Below are 19,520 nucleotides of genomic sequence, written 5' to 3'. Positions count from 1 at the left end.
TACGTGAGAGTGCTTGATCAAGATGTTGTAGCTAATGAAGTATTTGTCTAGTGTGAATGAATACAGCACGGTTATAAATGTTCCTCATTCGTCAGAATTTGAGTTTTCTTGTACAGTAATTATAAAAAAAATATACAGAAGGAATACATTCACTGTCAGCAGTTGATTCAACATTAAGATATGTAAGAGAATATGTTATAATTTAAATTTTAAGCGGATTTATAATCTGATTGGACTGCAATGGTGTCATCTGAACACAGATGTATATAGTCAGAATTAGAGTCTGACTTGACTTAATGTGTGAGCAAAGAAATTAGAATGTAATTAATGGATAACGAACACTAATGACAAAAACCCCTGGAATTAACATGGGAGTTGTGTATTTTATAATTTGAAAAGTTGTAATACCGGCTGAATCACTTTGAGCTTTGCATGATATTTTATGAAAATACTTCATTGCATACAACGTCAGTAATATTCCCGCCACGATAAGGAGACTAGTAATGCCAGAAACTAAAGACACGGAATTTCTCCCACTTGCTTCTCTTGTCTCTTCTGTTTCATCCATAAGAGGGATGTTGGTAGGTTTTGATACAGATTCTGTCACTGTAAAGAAATAATTACACGTTTAGAACATTGAAGTGTATAGAAGATTCAAATACAAATGACACATGTTATTTGTATATATCAGAACAAGATTGCCGACCCTTTAATTATAGTTCAACCTTGTCAAAGTTGAAAAATAATCATCTGGAAACGAAATCAAATCTAGTTCATATTTTCAACGTTTGAAAGATGTTTGATTAAGTTTTTTTTATACAGTTGGAATAAAAAATCCTGTCTAAAAGAGGGATGTGAATAAAAGAGATTAACAATACCAGAAAGTAAAGGCACTGGATTGCTGTAATTTGTGCCTCCTTTAGCTATTCTATGTATTCCATCCGTGTGTGGGATGCTGGTAGGTTTCGGTGCAGCCTCTGTCAAAGAAAGAAATGAATTCGACATTTCGATATATCGAAGACGTTTTGTCTATTAACAATAATAACTTTCATTCATATGTCGATTTGATATGTCCGTGTTAGCTCGAAATAAAAGACACCACGGAGTCGTCCGCTTCCGCTTCATACTTATATATTTTATTGAAAGTAGAGATTAACAGCAAACTGACAACTCAACTGTATGGCAAACGGGATGATTTCAGCTTCCCCATCGTCAACTTCGTATATTTATGTAGCAATATTCCATTATCACCTGCATCTGGTGTTTATATATCTCAACTGATTCGATATAAAAGAGCTTGTTCTGCGTATAGTCAGTTAACTGCTGACAAACAAGTTGATGTTACAGGGGTTTCATCAGTCTCGATTGAAGTCAACATTTCGCAAATTCTATGGTTGTTATAACGATGTAGTTCCTCAATACAACCTATCATTGGGTCAAATGCTGTCTGACGTGTTTCATACTGATTGTTAAGCCGTTCTTTGCACACTGGTTTTAACTACGGATAACTCCGTTTTCCTGATCAGGATATAGGGCTCAGGGCCAGTGTGACCGGTCGACAGGGGAAGCTTACTCCTTCTAGGCACCTGATTCCACCTCTGGTGAGTCCAGGGGTCTGTGTTTCCCCAACTATCCATTTTGAATTGGCTGTAGGAATTATGGGATTGATCACTGGTCGTTATTTTCGACTTTCATTTACCCAAAAGATAAGTGTATAGGAGAATCAAAAGTAAATGGTACATATAATATGTATCTGCACATATCAGGGCAAAATTGACGACTCTTTTAACTATAGATATGTGTGTTTTTGCAAGGAGAACAGCATCGTCATAAATAGTGCTGAATATTACATGGACAGTTCAAAATCCAACGTTGTCAATGTTGAAAAATAGTCACCTTGAAACCAAGGGAAATTTAGGTCATGTTTTCAAAGTTTTAAAGAAATCTAATTAGATTTTTAAAAATAAATTTTGTAAACACATTCTGTCCTAATATGTGATGTCAATAAAAGAGGAAAACATGGACGTAACATTGATTATTACTCTGCAATAAACCTGATCACAAGACACTTCATCACAACGACATAGAAATTGACATCTATTTTCATAGTTAGGATAACGACAGGGTAGCTCACAATAGTCGCCACGTTTTCCCGATTCAAAGTCTGTAATTGTGGACACAAGATATAACTTGAAGCAGAAAATGTCCTTCTTTGGTAAGAAAGTAAAAAGTGAAAGAATATTAATCGGATCCTTGCCTGATCAGCTACACCCGTTCACGTGGTGACAGTCCTCGCGGCTGCAGTTGCACCATGAACGACAAATCCAACCGAATGTTGGGTATGGACAAGGAATAGTACAGTTCCTACCGTAAAATATATCCATACAACCTACAGAAAGCAAAAAAGATGTCTGTACAAGGATACAAGGAATATTAATTAACGAGAAGAACATTTTATTCTATCGTCAATAATCTTACCGTTATCAATACAAGATATGTGCACAGGATAATACTAAATTTGAAAAGCGTTATTGAACATTGCATTTAACCGTATATAGTATTATCGTAATGTCAAACTACTTATATTTGACCACAATGCATGGTAAAACATAGAAATATTCTTGGTCAACAATGAATAATGCAATACTATACTATTGCTTTTAGTTAAATGAAGTGAAGAGTAATTAAATGAAAAAATGAAACGAACGAATATTGATGTTTGATAAATGAAAGGTCCGTGTTAACCCAACTCTCTGTTTTGTATTGCTTATATTCACCTTTTATTGTTCACTGTTCGTTATCTTCACGTATTCATTTTCTTAGTATCATTGGTAGAGGTATACTGGTACTTTTCTTAGTTGTGTTAAGAGATGTTTTGCTGCTTCCCGTGTTGACGTTGATGAATTTAATGCGGTCCATAGCGACAACTTTCTGGATCAAATTATTTATCAAAAGGAATTGATGTCGTGATTTAGTTTTGTATTTAATATCATGAAAGGTGACGATAATGAACAGTTATCAATCTCATAACTCCTATAAACAATATAAAATAAAGAGGTGGACAAGCAATTGTAATGCAAGTTATGGATAGGAATTTAATGTCAACTTAGATACAATTCTAATCTGCAGTTATTTAACTCGTCACAACAACCGAGAGAAAATCGTAGTAAATTAGTATGGTTATACATGCAAACAATCGCATACAATGTGATAATCTTAACAGTCGCTAATCCATAATGACGTTGTCTAAAAGATACGCTGCACTATATGTCATAGAGAAACAGTATTGAAAACGACTTAACCGTCACATATTTGTGAGATTGAAAACCGGACATGAAGAGAAAAAAAGCACAAACATGTGACATGAAAAGAAAACAAACGCCATTGATAACACAAACTGCTGATGGTATCAACACAAATACGTTTATTTTCCAATAGCCTTGAACTTTTTATTCTTATACATTTTATGGTAATTTGATGAACTAAAATATCATACAAATACTTCCTAAAATACGAAAATTGATGATGTTTCAGTGTTGTGTAAAGACTATGATCATTAAAAGTTGTCGCAGAAATGGCATGTAAGGAAATCATTCTGCATTGGTAACGAGACCAACCTGTATATTTTAAAGGAGCAATAAATATCTTGTTTGATGAAGGCGGTAAACAGCTTCCGCCTGCAGACATTTCGTTTTGCCTGATGACGTAATCAGAATATTTATGATAGGTTGCTTATAATTGTATGCTTTAGGTCATCGGTAAAATGATGAAATCATAAAGAAAAAAGAAATTGAATATGCACACTATTCGTCGAGGTACTGGACCTTATGAAATGAAAAGATGAAGATAACGAAAAAGTATCAATCTCATTACTCCTATAAGGAATACAAATAGAAAATTGGACAAAACGCACGCCTGGATATACCATAGGTGGGATCAGGTGTATATGAGGAGTAAGAATCTCCTGTTAATCGATCACACTCGCCGTGATCCGTATATTTTGATCAGGTAAACCGAATAATCCATAGTCCGAATCAGTGTGCCAAAAACGACCTAACAATAGGTATGAAACACATTAAACAACATTTGTCCACATGATCGGTTGTATTGGCAAACTAGATCGTTATAACGACCATAGAATTTGCGAAATAATGACTTTATACGTAACTGTTTGAACCCATACACCATGTTTGTCAGTAGCCTGGTTAGATTTCGAAAAAATGACCATACGCAGAACATGCTCTTGCGTATCGAATAAGGCGAGAAATAGAAACACCATATGCAGGTGATAATGGGATATTGTCACATCCCATTTTAAAGGGGCATAGAACCGATTTGAGTTGAAAATATTCAAATTATATTTTTTCCTTCTTATTGTTTACAATACTTAACTAAAGTAAACTAAAGTATTTATAATAGCCAAACAAACTTTGAATATGAAATGTTGAGTTACAGGTGAGATAGAACACTCATAATTCTTTGTTATGTAAACAAGGCTTGTGGCATGTTTCTGTATCCATATACATTGCTCAATATAAAATATGTTTAACAAAAAATGAGATATAAATCGAGGTAAGCTACTGACAAACAAGTTGATGGTGTAGGGGTTCAATAGTCTCGATTGAAGTCAGCATTTCGCATATTCTATAGTCGTTATAACGATCTTGTTCGTCAATACAACCTATCATTGGGTCAAATGCTGTCTGACGTGTTTCATACCGATTGTTAGACCGTTCTTGGCACACTGATTTTAACTACGGATAACTCCCTTTATCTGATCAGGATATAGGGCCTACGATGGATGTCACCGGTCGACAAGGAAGGTTTACTCCTCATTGCCACCCAATCTTATCTCTGGTAACTCCTCCTAGGCACCTGATTCCACCACTGGTGTGTCCAGGGGTCCGTGTTTACCCATTTCTCTATTTCATATTGCTTATAGGAGTTATGCGATTGATCACTGTTTGTTATCTTTACCTAGCATGACAAATGCTATAAATTATATCAGAATTAACTTGTAAATTGAAAGAGAACTATGCTTTAAACGAATTACTAAAATATTTAACATATGTAGACAAAGAATAAAACGAACCTTTTTTATATTACAAAGAATTGAGAGCTCTGTATCTCTCATATATCTCGACAACTGAGATTTAAAAAATTGCTGACCATTAGAAATACCCTAGTTAAGCATTCTAAACATTTAAAAGGGAGAAAGTAATTTGTAAATTTTCTGATCAAGTCGCGTTCATGTGACATTAACACTATTCTCATTTTTATTTATTTTAATTTTGAGTATATAAAATGAAAAATGTACGCCATCTACTAGAAATATAGAAATGTGGATGTTATCAAATAACCCACCCAACAGATGTTTCTGTAGATAAGACGTGTGTCCCTTACTTCAAGAAGGTATTTGAGAAATAGTTAATATATATGGAATGGTGTCCTTTACAGCTACAAGTTAGATCACTTTGTGACGTCATTGCAGCTTCCGAAACGGAAATTATGATTTTTGCTGACGATAAAATGAGATTATAAGCTCTACAACTTTGGAATACATTTAAAGTAATTAGTCTGATGTTGACGGGCAATATCAATTCGATGTTATTATCCGCTCTTCTCTGAATACACAGTTCAACTGTGAATCGCCAGGATTGTTTACACGTGTATTGATCTCAGAATAGAGACGAAAGTATTTTCATTTTATGAATGTGAATCTTTCGGTCATTTATATATTTGGTAGTATCATACGTTTGTTAAGTTTTCTGATAGTAAAATGGAATTGGAAGTTATCAAATTTATTGTTAAATTACGAAGTGTAAAACAGTAGGTATGATCACAGAAAAGCCATAAAATGGGTCTATATTAAGATGTTTTGGTTGCTTTTTGTATTTTCGCCACTTCGAGAATTTTTAACGTATATTTAGACATCAATAGGTGTAGGTGAAGTACCACAAATGTCGACATTTGTTTAGTACGCAGGTCCAAAACAGTAAGATTTCTTTAACGTAACAACGCCTGTCGCGACAGGTACCTCTGTTTTAGGGTAATATCCGAAATCCCCATGATTGTCACTTTTAAATGCCCAGCGTTTAACGAAGGATCGATCGCTACCTATATTTACGTCTTACGTTTGACGCGGCCTGTCACAAAGGAGATTCTAATTGATAACTCCCCGCTTAGAAAGCGAACGCTCGGCTGTTTTAAGTTAATGTACACCTTCTAATCAGTTGAAAGACATGAAAGCGGTATGGCTTTTTAAAATATGTAGTACATTTCAAAGCCATGCATTTAGTTTTCTTTAGGATTTTAATATCTATCACTGATCAACCAGTATATTTCTCGAGAATATCTTTTTGATCTTAGCAGTGACTTTGGTAGAACCTGAATTAATGTAATGGAAATATTTCATTTTACCTCTTATATAATCAAATTTCATTGATATATTGAATTACGTTTTGCATACAAGATACTTATAGGTAAATGTTATATATGGTAATTCTTAAAATTTGACGTAAATGAACAGAGAAAGAGAGAAAGGAATAGAGAAATATAGTATACAGGGATTTTGAAGGAAAACTTGATGAAAAAAGTAAAGGTTTTCTATATAGTTAAGTTTCAATTTTCATGGAGTAAAGCTTCGTAGGGATGTAAAATGAAATATTTTACCATTCAATTATGTAATGTATTATTGGAAGAATCGTCGAATATTCGGAACAATATCAGCGGAGAAAACATTTATAAATGTAAAATTATAAACTTTTAGGCATATTTGTGTTAAATGACATTACAAAAGAGAGCAAGAAAGAAAGAGAGAGAGAGCAAGAAAGAAAGAGAGAGAGAGAGAGAGAGAGAGAGAGAGAGAGAGAGAGAGAGAGAGAGAGAGAGAGAGAGAGAGAGAGAGAATAGTTCTGTTAGGATAAATACAGACGTATGAGAACAAACATCACACTTAATATTATATGTTAAACATCACACTTCGTATTGTATGTTAACCATCTATTAACAAAATCCACTTACGTGGTAACCGTTTGAGCCTTGAAAAAACTTGATAATCTACAAATACAATATAATGCGTATATGACATTCCATCTAGCCATTTAGCAATTCGAAGCGGGTTTTTAAAATTATTTCATTGCAATGTGAAAAATACGTGGTTTAATATCAGTATCATACGTGGATGGGATTTGATCAACATATTAATTATCTGAAGTACTTTTCACACGGTTATGAATTTTCTGCATTATTCAAAATTCAAGTATTTTCATGTGTATGAATCGTTAGTAAAGGGGATCAAAATATGATTAAAACACATGTACACTGGGTGTCCTTGCATCAAAATTTTGTTTCCATCCACATGATTGATAAGAAGAAAAGAAATCATTAAAGATTTCTTATATGCAAAATATTGAAATATTCCTTCAGAAGAGACTCTGAATTATCTCTTCTTATTTTAATGTCAAATGTCATATGCCTCCAGGAAAGATTTCGCAAAAGGGGAAGATTAAATAATTTGTTTAATTCCTTATTCAACCATTCATTGTTAAAATCTACAGATAGTTTTAACTTGTACAGTAAGTATAAAAGTTATACAGAAAGAATAAATTTACTGTGGACAGTAGCTTTCAAATTAACATATGGACTATAATCTGTTAACATTGAAGTTTTAACCACATTTAGAGTATGCTTTGACTCTAGTGGTATCATCTATATAGGCATGGTTAAAAGTTTGATATTTCTTCAATGTTGCCGTCTGAACACACATCTATGGAATTAGATTTAGAGTCTAGTTTGACTTCTCGTATGAACAAATATCTATATAATCAGATTTAGAACATGGTTGACGTGAATGGTTTAATCTGAACGCACACACAATTGAAATAAAGGTACATGGTGTAGGTTGTTGTTTTTTTGTTTACGTTCTGTTGATAATTTTTCACTCACATTGAGATGTTACCACCTGTAGGTGAAGTACCACAAATTTAGACTTATGCTTAGCGCTGGGAGTTATGATATTGATCACTGATTGTTATCGTCGCCTTTCATCCCGGTCCGGTAAAGTTGAGATAAAAGACGCAACAGAGTCCTCGATATCTGCTTTATACTTGAATATTTTATTAAAATGAATATGAACGGCAAAACAACAATTCGACTTTATGACAAACGGTATGATTTCAGCTTCCTCATTGTTAACTTCCGATATTGATGTAGCAATATTATATTATCACCTGCACATAGTGTTTATGTTTCTCAACTGATTTGATACGCAAGAGTTTGTTGTGCGTATGTTTATTGTTTTTTAAAAAAACCGACCCAGGCTACTGACGTTTAAGTTGATGGTGCAGGAGTTTCAACATTTTCGTTTAAAGTTTGCATTTTGGAAAATTCATGGTCGTTATAAGAATGTAATTTACCATGACATACTACCATCGTGTGAAATGTCAGACATGTTTTATACCAGTTGAACATAGATTTAATTATAGATTTCTTCATTTACTCGATCCCGGTGATGCCTAGTCTGACCGATTGACAGTGGATAATCATTACTCCAAGACACAAATGTTCACCTCTGGTATCCAGGGGTCTGTGTTTGCCTTACTCTGAATTTGCATTCCTAATAAGCAATTTGAGATTGGTCAGTATTCGTTCTCTTCGCCCTTTTCATTTTTCATTCTACAAATCCCAGGAATGATAGTTGTTGTATATGGCGCTGTTGTGAATCGTTGACATTGAAGCAACCAGATGAAGTGATACTGCACTGATGATCATATGTGTGGTATATCTGCTCTATGACGATCATTTTTGAACAATGGTGATATCTGCTCAAAAGCCGAGACATGGTGCTATTTGCAACATTGGGATCTCTTGCAACTGCAAATCTCAAAATGCAGTCACCTTTAACGACATTGCAATGAAATATAGAAAAGCCATTCATTTAATAGACTACTGGTGGCTGAAACACGTGGAATAGGGACTTACAACAATCGAGAGTTACGGAGATTGTTTTAAAATTTTATGAAAACACGTTATGTTGTCCTCAAATTCTATCACAATGCGTAATAAGAACAGTCATTCTTTACAAAAAGATGTTTGAAAAAGTATTTAATGAGATTCAGCGTAAAATTAGTACTATGCGTTTCTTCGTTTTGTATCGGTATAGATAAGAATTCCAAATAACACAAAACTTGACTTTTTTGTTGCATTGTTACTCTTTTAGATACATGTTCAGATAAATTACCCCATGCAGTAATATTTTGAGTGATTGTGAGGGACGTGAGTTCTATCATTTCAAAGTGTTCTTTCACTTGATGTATCTGCGTCCACTATACACGTGACTTTATGTAAATACGTCATTACGTACAGGATCAGCAGTATTGCTGCAATGATCAAAACACTGATAATACCAGCAATTAAAGGTGTAAGATAGCTTTCATTTACGGCTTCCTTCTCTTTAGCACGCAAAATGTTCATTTGGGGGATGTTGGTAGAGTTCGGTACAGTCTCTGTTGTAGCCTCTGTCATGAGATAAAGAAAACTTTACACAATGGAAAATCAAAGTGTGCAAGAGGTTAAGATATAAACCACACATGTGTTCTGTTCATACGAAGACTAATGTGATGACTGTTTTTATTAAAGTTCAATGTATTCTTGGAAATTCAACTAAACAATTACCGGTATAAATCATTCTTGAAGCAGATGTAGGAATGGTTGATATTTCAATGCTGTGCAATGATAAATAATCTTCTGCAAAGAAAAGAAAATCTAATTGATTTTAATCGTTTTCAAGTCATTTAATGAAAAATGTTTTTATATAATAGAAGTTCCATGTTAAACACATTGAGGCTGGATTGAGGATGACTATACAATAATCCTGCACATCCACTAGAAGGATCACAGAACACTTCATCACAATGACAGACTAACTGACAATCATTTCCGTAGTTTGGGTAACGACAAGATGAGATAATCTGAAACACTATGCGTTTCTTCTGTAAGAAAAAGGCGAAATATAAGTAATAGTTCCTCACCTGATGGAGTTTTCCTGCACCCATAGGCGTGGTGACAGTATTCACTGCTGCAGATGCATTCTAATTGACAATCCCAACCGAATGTTGGGTATGGACAAGGAATGGTACAGTTCCTGCCGTAAAACCCATCCCTGCAACCTACAGAAAGCAGAGAAAATATTCAAAAGCATATATTCATACATCCTATCGCTATCCATGGATAATATACATATCTATTTGAAAATCATTTTCATCATGAACGTGCTATTATTTATTAACTTGGATGCTAATTTATACAGACGTGTACAGCTATTTTGTGCTTCGTTCCATATATACCCATTACAGCATACTTTCCCGCCAAGGCTGAAATTGTTTAAAAAATGTACTCAAAATACTGCATCTACTTCCATTGTATCTAACATTTAGGAAGAAAGATGTTAAAAAATAAATATGCCAATTGTAAAGAATCACCATAATGTTAGTGCAATATACACGTGTTCAGGACGGAGCAAAAAGGCATTGACATCTAACATCAATTAACATTGACATAAAATAGAAGATATCATACATCAATAATTAGAAATATAGTGCACAGTATAGCTAAAGTTACAAAACAAATTGGTATGGTAATGACGTCATAATGAGCTGTTGCGTCATGGTAGTTACTTGATTAATCTATATTAGCAAATGCATGCAAAAAAAATCCTTTATATTTACAGTAAAATAGATATACATGTATAACAAAATTGTTTTATTCTTTGTTTAAAATGAATCACATTTCCATGGTTTGACTACATGTATTACTGTTTCGGAACTAAAAATAATCCAGCGAAGTTTGTTGTTTGGTTGAAATTTGTGTAAAAGAAGCGTTTACTACAGATATGGCAAAGATGTTTTGAAAAATCGAGGTATATTCTTTGAATTATGAATTTGAAACCGAACTCGACAAAAATGAAGTAGGTAACAATTACTGTGTTTTATAGATTTCCACACTGAAGTTGTGAGAGTATAAACAGATTTATAATGTTGCACAACGTTTGTTTTGATAATGTATACACGTAGTGTTACGTGCATATACAACGATATTTTATAACTTTACCACTACATTTTTGATGCATGTAGCTTACTATTCTTACTGTCAGCATATCTTAAAGAACAGACTGGGAAATTGATGTGATTGTACTGGTGAATATGTTACGTGATAATCTTACAAAATGACTGACTCATTATTGTTTTATTAAAGGAGATAATTATGTTGGATTTCGCAATAAAGTTATATTTATATGGTTTATGGTTATATGGTCAATGAATATTGAAAAATACAGTGTATCTGTATAGTGGTAGATGAATGAAAAAGACTTACCCTCCACATAATTGTGAGCTAGAAGATGCGATATAAGGAGACAAAAACCACACAATGAGACATAAAAACAAATTGAAATCCATTGATACCAGATAGTAGTGACGATATCAATTGAAATATGTTGATGTTCTCCAGTCCTTAATATTCTCATGCCAATGTATGCAGGGTTAATATGATAACTAATTGTCATTTTAGCAATATGCGTAATACATACTTCCTGAATTATCAAGGGTCTCCACTTGGACCGATTTAATATTTCCGCTACAATCTGCACTGCAGTTTTACAGTTTTGAAACCGGCTATGAGCTATGTACCTTGATTAGGTAAAATTAGTAACCCATAGTGAAAATTAGTAGGTTAGGTAGTTGTATGTTGTCTAACGTTCTAATCGAATTTTTTTCCACTTATATGGAGACGCCACATTTCCGGTGAAGGGCTGCAAAATTTAGGCCTTTAGTATTCACCCATATAAAAATGAAAATAAGGGCATTGGCTTCAGTTATTGATAGCCATATTTGGTCAATATTTTCTTACTTAATCTAGTGCGGAGGAAATTTAAGTTGATGGTCAACGTTGGGGAAAAGGTTGACTTCGATTCTTTTTACGAGATATATTTCAGATATGAGGAAAACCTAACTATTTGAGGAAAAGCTCAGACTTAAGCTTATGATTTGTCTGATTTTTGTTCGCCTAATGTCCAATCTGAACAACAAAATTCTTGTGCCATGTATCAATTTTTTGGGATATGAAAGAAATACGATCTCTTCTCAAACCATTACCCAAAATTAATAGCTATCGTAGAATCCTTTTGAGAATTGTGTTTATTTCGTAAGTTGTTTGATTTGTTTCATAGTTATTTGTAGGCCGTTCTGGTCATACTGATTTTGACTACGGATTGCTCCGCTTGCCTATGTGGGATTCTACCTCTGATGTTTCCAGGGATCCGTTTTGTCCCTACTCTCGATGTTATGTTCTTTATGGAATTGATGAAATTAATCACCGTCTGTTATCTTCACCATTTCATACTGATAATATCCGTCAATAAAATCTTATATATCAGAAGATGTGGAATAGAAAATAAAGAACACAATGTGTACAGTGAAATGGATAAGTCAGCATTCTAGAGGTCAGTATGATATGGACGAAACCTTATTTTTATGGTATATTTTGACATGTAACAAAGTTGTGAGTTACAAAGGTGTATCATTTAAGATATTCAATGTATAACTACCATATTCCATAACTAATAAATATATGGTGCGATTTCTTTAATATAATATATTAAATATATTTGTAGAAAGTTACATACGCTTTATCTTTCATGAAAATATGAAATGAAATTAATCATTTGTCTCACACGTTTTTAGATATTTAGATATTTCTTATTTTTACAAAGGACAGATAACTCTTGAAAAAGTATCATGTGCTAAACGGTAAGCTTTTAATCATTCACCAGTCATAGGAATTTCATCTACTTCATTTTCATCATTATTAAAGACAATATTTTTTGTTGATTTAAATCATTTAAATCCTTTGTTGATTTTCCTTTCGTTATGCATTGAATACCTTAAGTACCTTGACTGATACAATGTTCTCAGCAAGTGTTTTGAAAATAATGGATGAAAGCTTGTTTATTTGATTCTTGCTATTTGATGTCATTATACTTTACACACTATCGATACAAATAGTTTTCTTTGAATTTCCTTTATTTATATCAAAGCGTGAAATAACTTCAGTTAGCGACATGTACATAATATATACTTCCTGGCTCAGTCTGTTTTTATTTGGTTTTTTGAATTCATATAATTTATCGATATTTAGATTTCAAGGCAATTAAATATCTGTAGTATACAGCAGGAAGGTACTTGATAAATCCACTTGATAAGACCTGAGTTATCTGTCTTTTCCTTATATATGTAAGAACCAATGGCTTCGTGAATGCCATCAAATAGAATTTGCATTTCCAATGCTTTTACTTTTGATATATGATTATGAGAGTTGTTTCCTCATCAATGCGTTGCGTTGCAATTGTAACCAACTTGCACATGGATAATGATAATTAGAGTTGAAGCACGACTGGGAAGTCTGAAATAAAAACTGTAAATTTATTAGAAAACAATCGATTTAACAGCTAACTGTTTATGTACTTTGAATTGTAGCTCTTTCATTCGTTTCAAATCTTGATAACAGCTGCATGCTTGTTCAACATTCATATTGAGAAGTCAGCCAAGAATATAAATACTGTTTATCACTGCCTTTTCATAAAAGATCACTCTCTATATATTCACTGTATGATATCACTGTATGTTAAATGTTCTCTACACCCGACGTGTGTATCGATATATATCGTGAATGCCATCAAATAGAATGAAAGTCAGTTTCGAAGTGTATATTGGTAATTGAAACTGATAAGATACTGTTTTTTGAAATAGTAACACTGACAAAACAAAGAACAAAGTTAATATCAGCAGTAGCTTTCAAATAAATATATGGAAGATAATCTGTTAACTTTGAAGTTTTAATCATATTTAGAGTCTGATTTGACTGTAGTGGTATTATCTTTTGTGTAGTCATGTTTAAAAGTTTGATATGACTTCAATGTTGTCATCTTAACACAGATCTATAGAATTGGATTTAGAGTCTGATTTGACTTCTTGTATGAGCAAATATCTATATAGTCAGATTTAGAATATGGTTTGACGTCAATGGTTATACTGAAAACACACACACACAATTTCAACAAAAGTACCGGTACATGGTGGGTTTTTTTTTGTCGTATTCGTTCCGTTGAGAATTGTTCACTCACATTGAGATGGTGGCACCTGTAGGTGAAGTACCACAATATTAGACCCATGCTAAGCGCTTAGGGTTATAGTAGTGATGGTTTTTTAACATACCAAAACCTGCTGTGAGACGGGATCCGTGTTGTAGGTCATATCCGAAAGGCATGTGATTTCCTTCGTTTGACGAAGGAGCAGTCAGTACCTATATTTACGTCATAAGTTGGACACGGCCATGAGAGTAGCGGGACTCGAACTCTGAATATGATAGACAGTGATCATTATCAGTGAACATTGAATTTACTTGTCAGTAATCAAAAAGTAGTGAACGCTAAATATAATGGTAATTGACATATAGTGAACACTGAATATAATACTCATCAGACTTTAGTGAGCACTGAATATAATACTCATCAAAGTTTAGTGAACACTGGATATAATGGATCAAAATGAAATAAACACGGAATTTAAGACTTAGTCTTTAAAATGTATTGAACACTCCAACGTTTTGTCAGCTATCAGGATATTTTGATGATTCATGAACAGCGACACAAAACTGCACATATATATCCTAGGTACCTGATCTCAACTTTGGTATGTCCTGGGGTCCGTGTTTGACAAACTTTGTATTTTGTATTCCTTGCGAGAGTTATGAGATTGATCACTGTTCGTTATCTTCACCTTTCACCCCGGTGAACTCGAGATAAAACTCACAACATAGCCATCCACTTCTGCTTCATACTTGGACATTTTATTGAAAATGGATATCAACGGCAAAATAGCAATTCAACTTTATGACAAACGGTATGATTTCAGCTTCCTCATCGTTCACTTTCCATTTTGATGTACCAATATTCCATTGTCACCTGCACATGCTGTTTATGTCTCTTAACTGATTTTATACGCAAGAGCTTGTTCTGCGTATGATCATGCTTTTGAATTCAACTCAGGCTACTGACAAACAAGTTGATGGTGCTGGGGTCTCAACATTTTCATTCAAAGTTTGCATTTTGCACAATTCATTGTCGTTATAACAATGTAATTTACCAATACACACTGTCATTATGTGAAATGATGTCAGGCATGTATTATAGCAATTGAGATCGTTGTTTACACACGGATTTTACTATGGATTAATTATTCGTTTACCCGATCAAAATGATGGCTGGTGCGACCGGTCAACAGAGGATGCTTAGTCCTCCTAGTCACCTGTTTTCATCTCTGGTATGACATGGGGTCCGTATTTGCCTTACTCTTAATTTGTATTCCTAATAAGAGTTTTGAGATTGGTTACTTTCGTTCTCTTCACCTTTTCATTTTTCATTCTGCAAATTCCTGGAGTGATAGTTGTTGTATATGGCGCTGTTATGAATCGTTGACAATGAAGCAATCAGATTAAGTGATACTATGCTGATGAACTCACCTTTGGTATACCTGATCTATGACGATCATCTTTTAACCATGGTGTTCATATCTGCCCAAAAGCCGAGATATGGTGCTATTTGCAACATTGCAATCTCTTCCAACTGTAAATGATGACACACCTGCTTCTATTCATCCAATTGCATCATGGCGTTGAGCATCATTCGAACGCGACAAATCTCAAAACACGGTTACATTTAACAACAATGGAATGAAATATAGAAAAGCCGTTCATTTTATAGACTACTGGTGCCTGAAACAAGTGGAATAGGGACTTACAACAATCGAGAGCTACAGAGACTGTTTTAAGATTTTATGAAAACACGTTATATTGTCCTCAAATTCTTTCAAATATTTATCTAGTCAATAACAGCATTAGCTGTTACAATGAGTAATTAGATCAGTCATTATTTACCAAAAGGATGTTTGAAAATTATTTGATGAGATTCAGAGTAAAATTAGTATTATACGTTTCTTTTTTTTATTGGTATAGATAAGAATTCCAAATAATACAAAACTTTATTCTTTTATTGTATTGTTACTCTTTTAGATACATGTTCAGAGAAAATATCCCATGTGGTCATATTTTGATTGAACGTGAGGGACGTAAGTTTTATCATTTCAAGGTGTGCTTTTACTTGATGTATCTCCTTGAACTATACACGTGTGTTTATGTGAATACGTCATTACGTAGAGGATCAGTAACATTCCTGCAACGATCAAAAGACTGATAATACCAGCAATTAAAGGTGTAAGATAGCTTTCATTTACGGCTTCCGTCTCTTGAGCACGCATACTGTTCATATGGAGGATGTTGGTATATTTCGGTGTAGCCTCTGTTTTAGCCTCTGTTATGACACAAAGAAAACTTTACACAATAAAAATTCAAAGTGTGCAAGAAGTTAAAATATAAACCATACATGTTACCTCTTCACATGAAAACTAATGTGATGACTGTTTTAATTAAAGTTCAGTGTATTCTTGCAAAATGAACTAAACAATTACAAGTATAAATCATACTTGAAGCAGATGCAGGAATGGTTGATATTTCAATGCTCTGCAATGATAAATAATCTTCTGCGAAGAAAAGAAAATCTAGTTTATATTAATAGTTTACAAGTCATTTAATGAAAAATGATTTTTATGTAATAGAAATTCCATGTTAAACATATTGAAACTGGATTGAGGATGACTATACAATAAACCTGCACATCCACTAGAAGGATCACAGAACGCTTCATCACAATGACAGACCAATTGACAATCATTTCCGTAGTTTGGGTAACGACAAGATAACTCACAATATGTGCCGTACTTTCCAGCCACACATTCTGTAATATTGGATATGAGATAATCTGAAACACTATGCGTTTCTTCGGTAAGAAAAAGACGAAATATAAGTAATAGTTCCTCACTTGATGGAGGTTTCCTGCACCCATAGGCGTGGTGACAGTATTCACTGCTACAGATGCATTCTAATTGACAATCCCAACCGAATGTTGGGTATGGACAAGGAATAGTACATTTCCTACCGTAAAACCCATCCCTGCAACCTACAGAAAGCCGAGAAAATATTCAAAAGCATATATTCATGCAACCCATCGCTATCCATGGATAATAGGCATTTCTATTTGAAAATCATTTTCATCATGAACGTGCTATTATTAATTAACACGGTCGAACTATTTCTACAAAGTGTTTATATATATATATATATAAAGAAACACTTTTCTGAATTTGAAAAAAAATCTTTGAACGCAAATGTGATTTTTCCCCCTTAAAAATTTAGGGAGCAATTACTGTTCTTTTGATATGAAAGACGTGATATACATTTTGCCACAATATGTATGTTTTTAATGTCATTCGTTGTTCATCATGTACTTTAAGATGTAATTATGGTATCCTTCCTCGGATAGGCATGCCCTTACCTCTACACCCATGCTTATGATTGCAATACGATTCATTGCAGTTACATATCAACTGGCAATCTACTCCATAGTTAGGATAGCGACAAGGTGAGTCACAATTTTCCCCGATATATCCCACTTTACAATCTGAAACGCAGAGACAATGTGTTAAATTGCTGAGAGTGTACACATGATAATGCAATACTCTACCGTATGGAACCAAAAGCAATGCTAGAGTGTAGGGGAATGGGAGGGAAGAAGAACTGGCCTATCATTCGATAAACTATACTTTTATCCAATTCAATCTTAAGTTTGATAAGATCTCATTCTGGTTTGTTTACATGTAAAACTTATATACAGTGCCAATTTTGATTCACCAGATGCTCATTTCGACAAATAATGTCTCTTCAGTGATGCTCAACCGAAATGTTTGAAATCCGAAATAACTATGAAGTTTTTGAGCTAAATATAGCCAAAAACAGCGTGTCAATACACACACACACACACACACACACACACACACACACACACACACACACACACAGATATATATATATATATATATATATATATATATATAAATCTCACATAAAAGGAAAAGATAACCAACAGTGGTTGATCTCATTACTCCTATAAGCAATAAAAATAGTTTGACAAACACGGACCCCTGGGTACATCAGAGATGGGATCAGGTGCATAGGAGGCGTAAGCATCCCCTGTCGACTGATTACACCCTCCATGAGTCCTATATCCTGATCAGTTAAACGGAGTGATCTGCAGTCGAAATCAGTGTGCCAGAACGGTCTAACAATCGCTATGAAATACGTCATCATGTTATCATGCTTTATATCAAACTGTTATTTCAAAAAATTGCCACAGTCGTGACTCGTTATTGATACAGAGAAAAACAGCTTCTGTTCATGTAATGTTTGTACAACCCTCGCAGTTTTGTATTTTGAAAATTGAAATTGATTTTGCATTTATCTACATTTTACTTTCATTTCTGTCGGAAATCCCAGCCGTTAAAGTAGTCGGACTCATTAAGATTCACACGCACATTGTGCGAATTCATGATGAAACGTCTACATTGTATCATTTCAATTGGTAAAATTACTGCAAGGAAAAACATTGGAAATGCAATTATGGACACAACGAATGGATTCTTGTCGTTAAGTACTATAACATATGAAACACACCAACCTTTGGAGTATTTTACACTGGGTAGTATTAATTCTCTCTCTCCTCCCCTCCCTCTTCTCTTTCTACACTAACCTGAACATATGTTCAAATCCTCATTCCAGATAATGCAACAAGGAGAACCTCTGTAAATGCAAAATACAAAAGTAGATGCAATGTGAGAGGGAGAATGCCAATACATTTTGAAAGCAAATCAATAAGGTTGCAATTGGTGATAATCATGATAAATCATGACATAATTCCAACACTTTTTCCGAATAAGGAAATGTAACAGAGGCTGGTACCTTACCTGTAACACTCCAATGCAATGGCGAAATTGATGTGGGTAGCCAACGGTATCAGAAATATCGTAATTAAATTTAACCCTACGGATGATGTCATATGATCTGATGACAGACAGAGAAAGAAAGAAAGAGAGAATGCCAATACATTTTGAAAGCAAATCAATAAGGATGGAATTGGTGATAATTATGTTAAATCATAGCATAATTCCAACACTTTTTCTGAATAAGGAAATGTAACAGAGGCTGGTGCCTTACCTGTAACACTTCAATGCAATGGCGAAATTGATGTGGGTAACAAAATGTATACGAAAAATCGTAATTAAATCTAACCCTCCGGGTGATGCCATGGGATCAGGTTATCTCTCACACATCAAGGCCATGGATGTCACAAACTTATTCTCATTTTTATTCAGTTGTGGAATATGACTTACAATAAGTCTGTTGTGATTAGTCACATGTGCACGCATAATATATACGTCTCTGTTTAAGATATGAGGAGCTGTAGGATGTACTTTGTATACCTATTTTTGCATTTCATATGTCTTCCTTAAACCGTG

At 33.9% G+C, this 19,520-nt stretch overlaps 3 protein-coding genes across 3 annotated transcripts in view; all 3 read right to left on the bottom strand.

The window, feature by feature from the left end:
- The window catches only part of LOC125677662 (uncharacterized), a 91,286-nt gene that overhangs the window by 29,703 nt on the left and 42,063 nt on the right, over positions 1–19,520 (bottom strand). The gene's annotated exons all lie outside the window — the stretch shown is intronic.
- On the bottom strand, positions 9,090–13,776 carry LOC125677617 (multiple epidermal growth factor-like domains protein 10). The gene is made up of 5 exons (XM_048915751.2): positions 11,374–13,776; positions 10,312–10,373; positions 10,032–10,169; positions 9,676–9,747; positions 9,090–9,518 (listed from the first exon to the last, which is right to left on the bottom strand). Exons 1-5 carry the CDS (start codon positions 11,454–11,456, stop codon positions 9,292–9,294), a joined length of 582 nt encoding a protein of 193 aa, XP_048771708.2. The 5' UTR covers positions 11,457–13,776; the 3' UTR covers positions 9,090–9,291.
- LOC125676627 (multiple epidermal growth factor-like domains protein 10) overlaps positions 17,469–19,520 on the bottom strand; it is a 17,365-nt gene continuing 15,313 nt past the window's right edge. The window contains exon 7 of the mRNA XM_056160808.1: positions 17,469–17,629. Coding sequence (XP_056016783.1) covers positions 17,469–17,629 — 161 coding nt within the window. The remainder of the gene's footprint in view (positions 17,630–19,520) is intronic.

Source organism: Ostrea edulis, chromosome 3 (assembly GCF_947568905.1).
Source record: "Ostrea edulis chromosome 3, xbOstEdul1.1, whole genome shotgun sequence".
Classification (NCBI taxonomy): Eukaryota; Metazoa; Mollusca; class Bivalvia; order Ostreida; family Ostreidae; genus Ostrea; species Ostrea edulis.
This window is presented reverse-complemented; position numbering and strand designations above follow the sequence as displayed.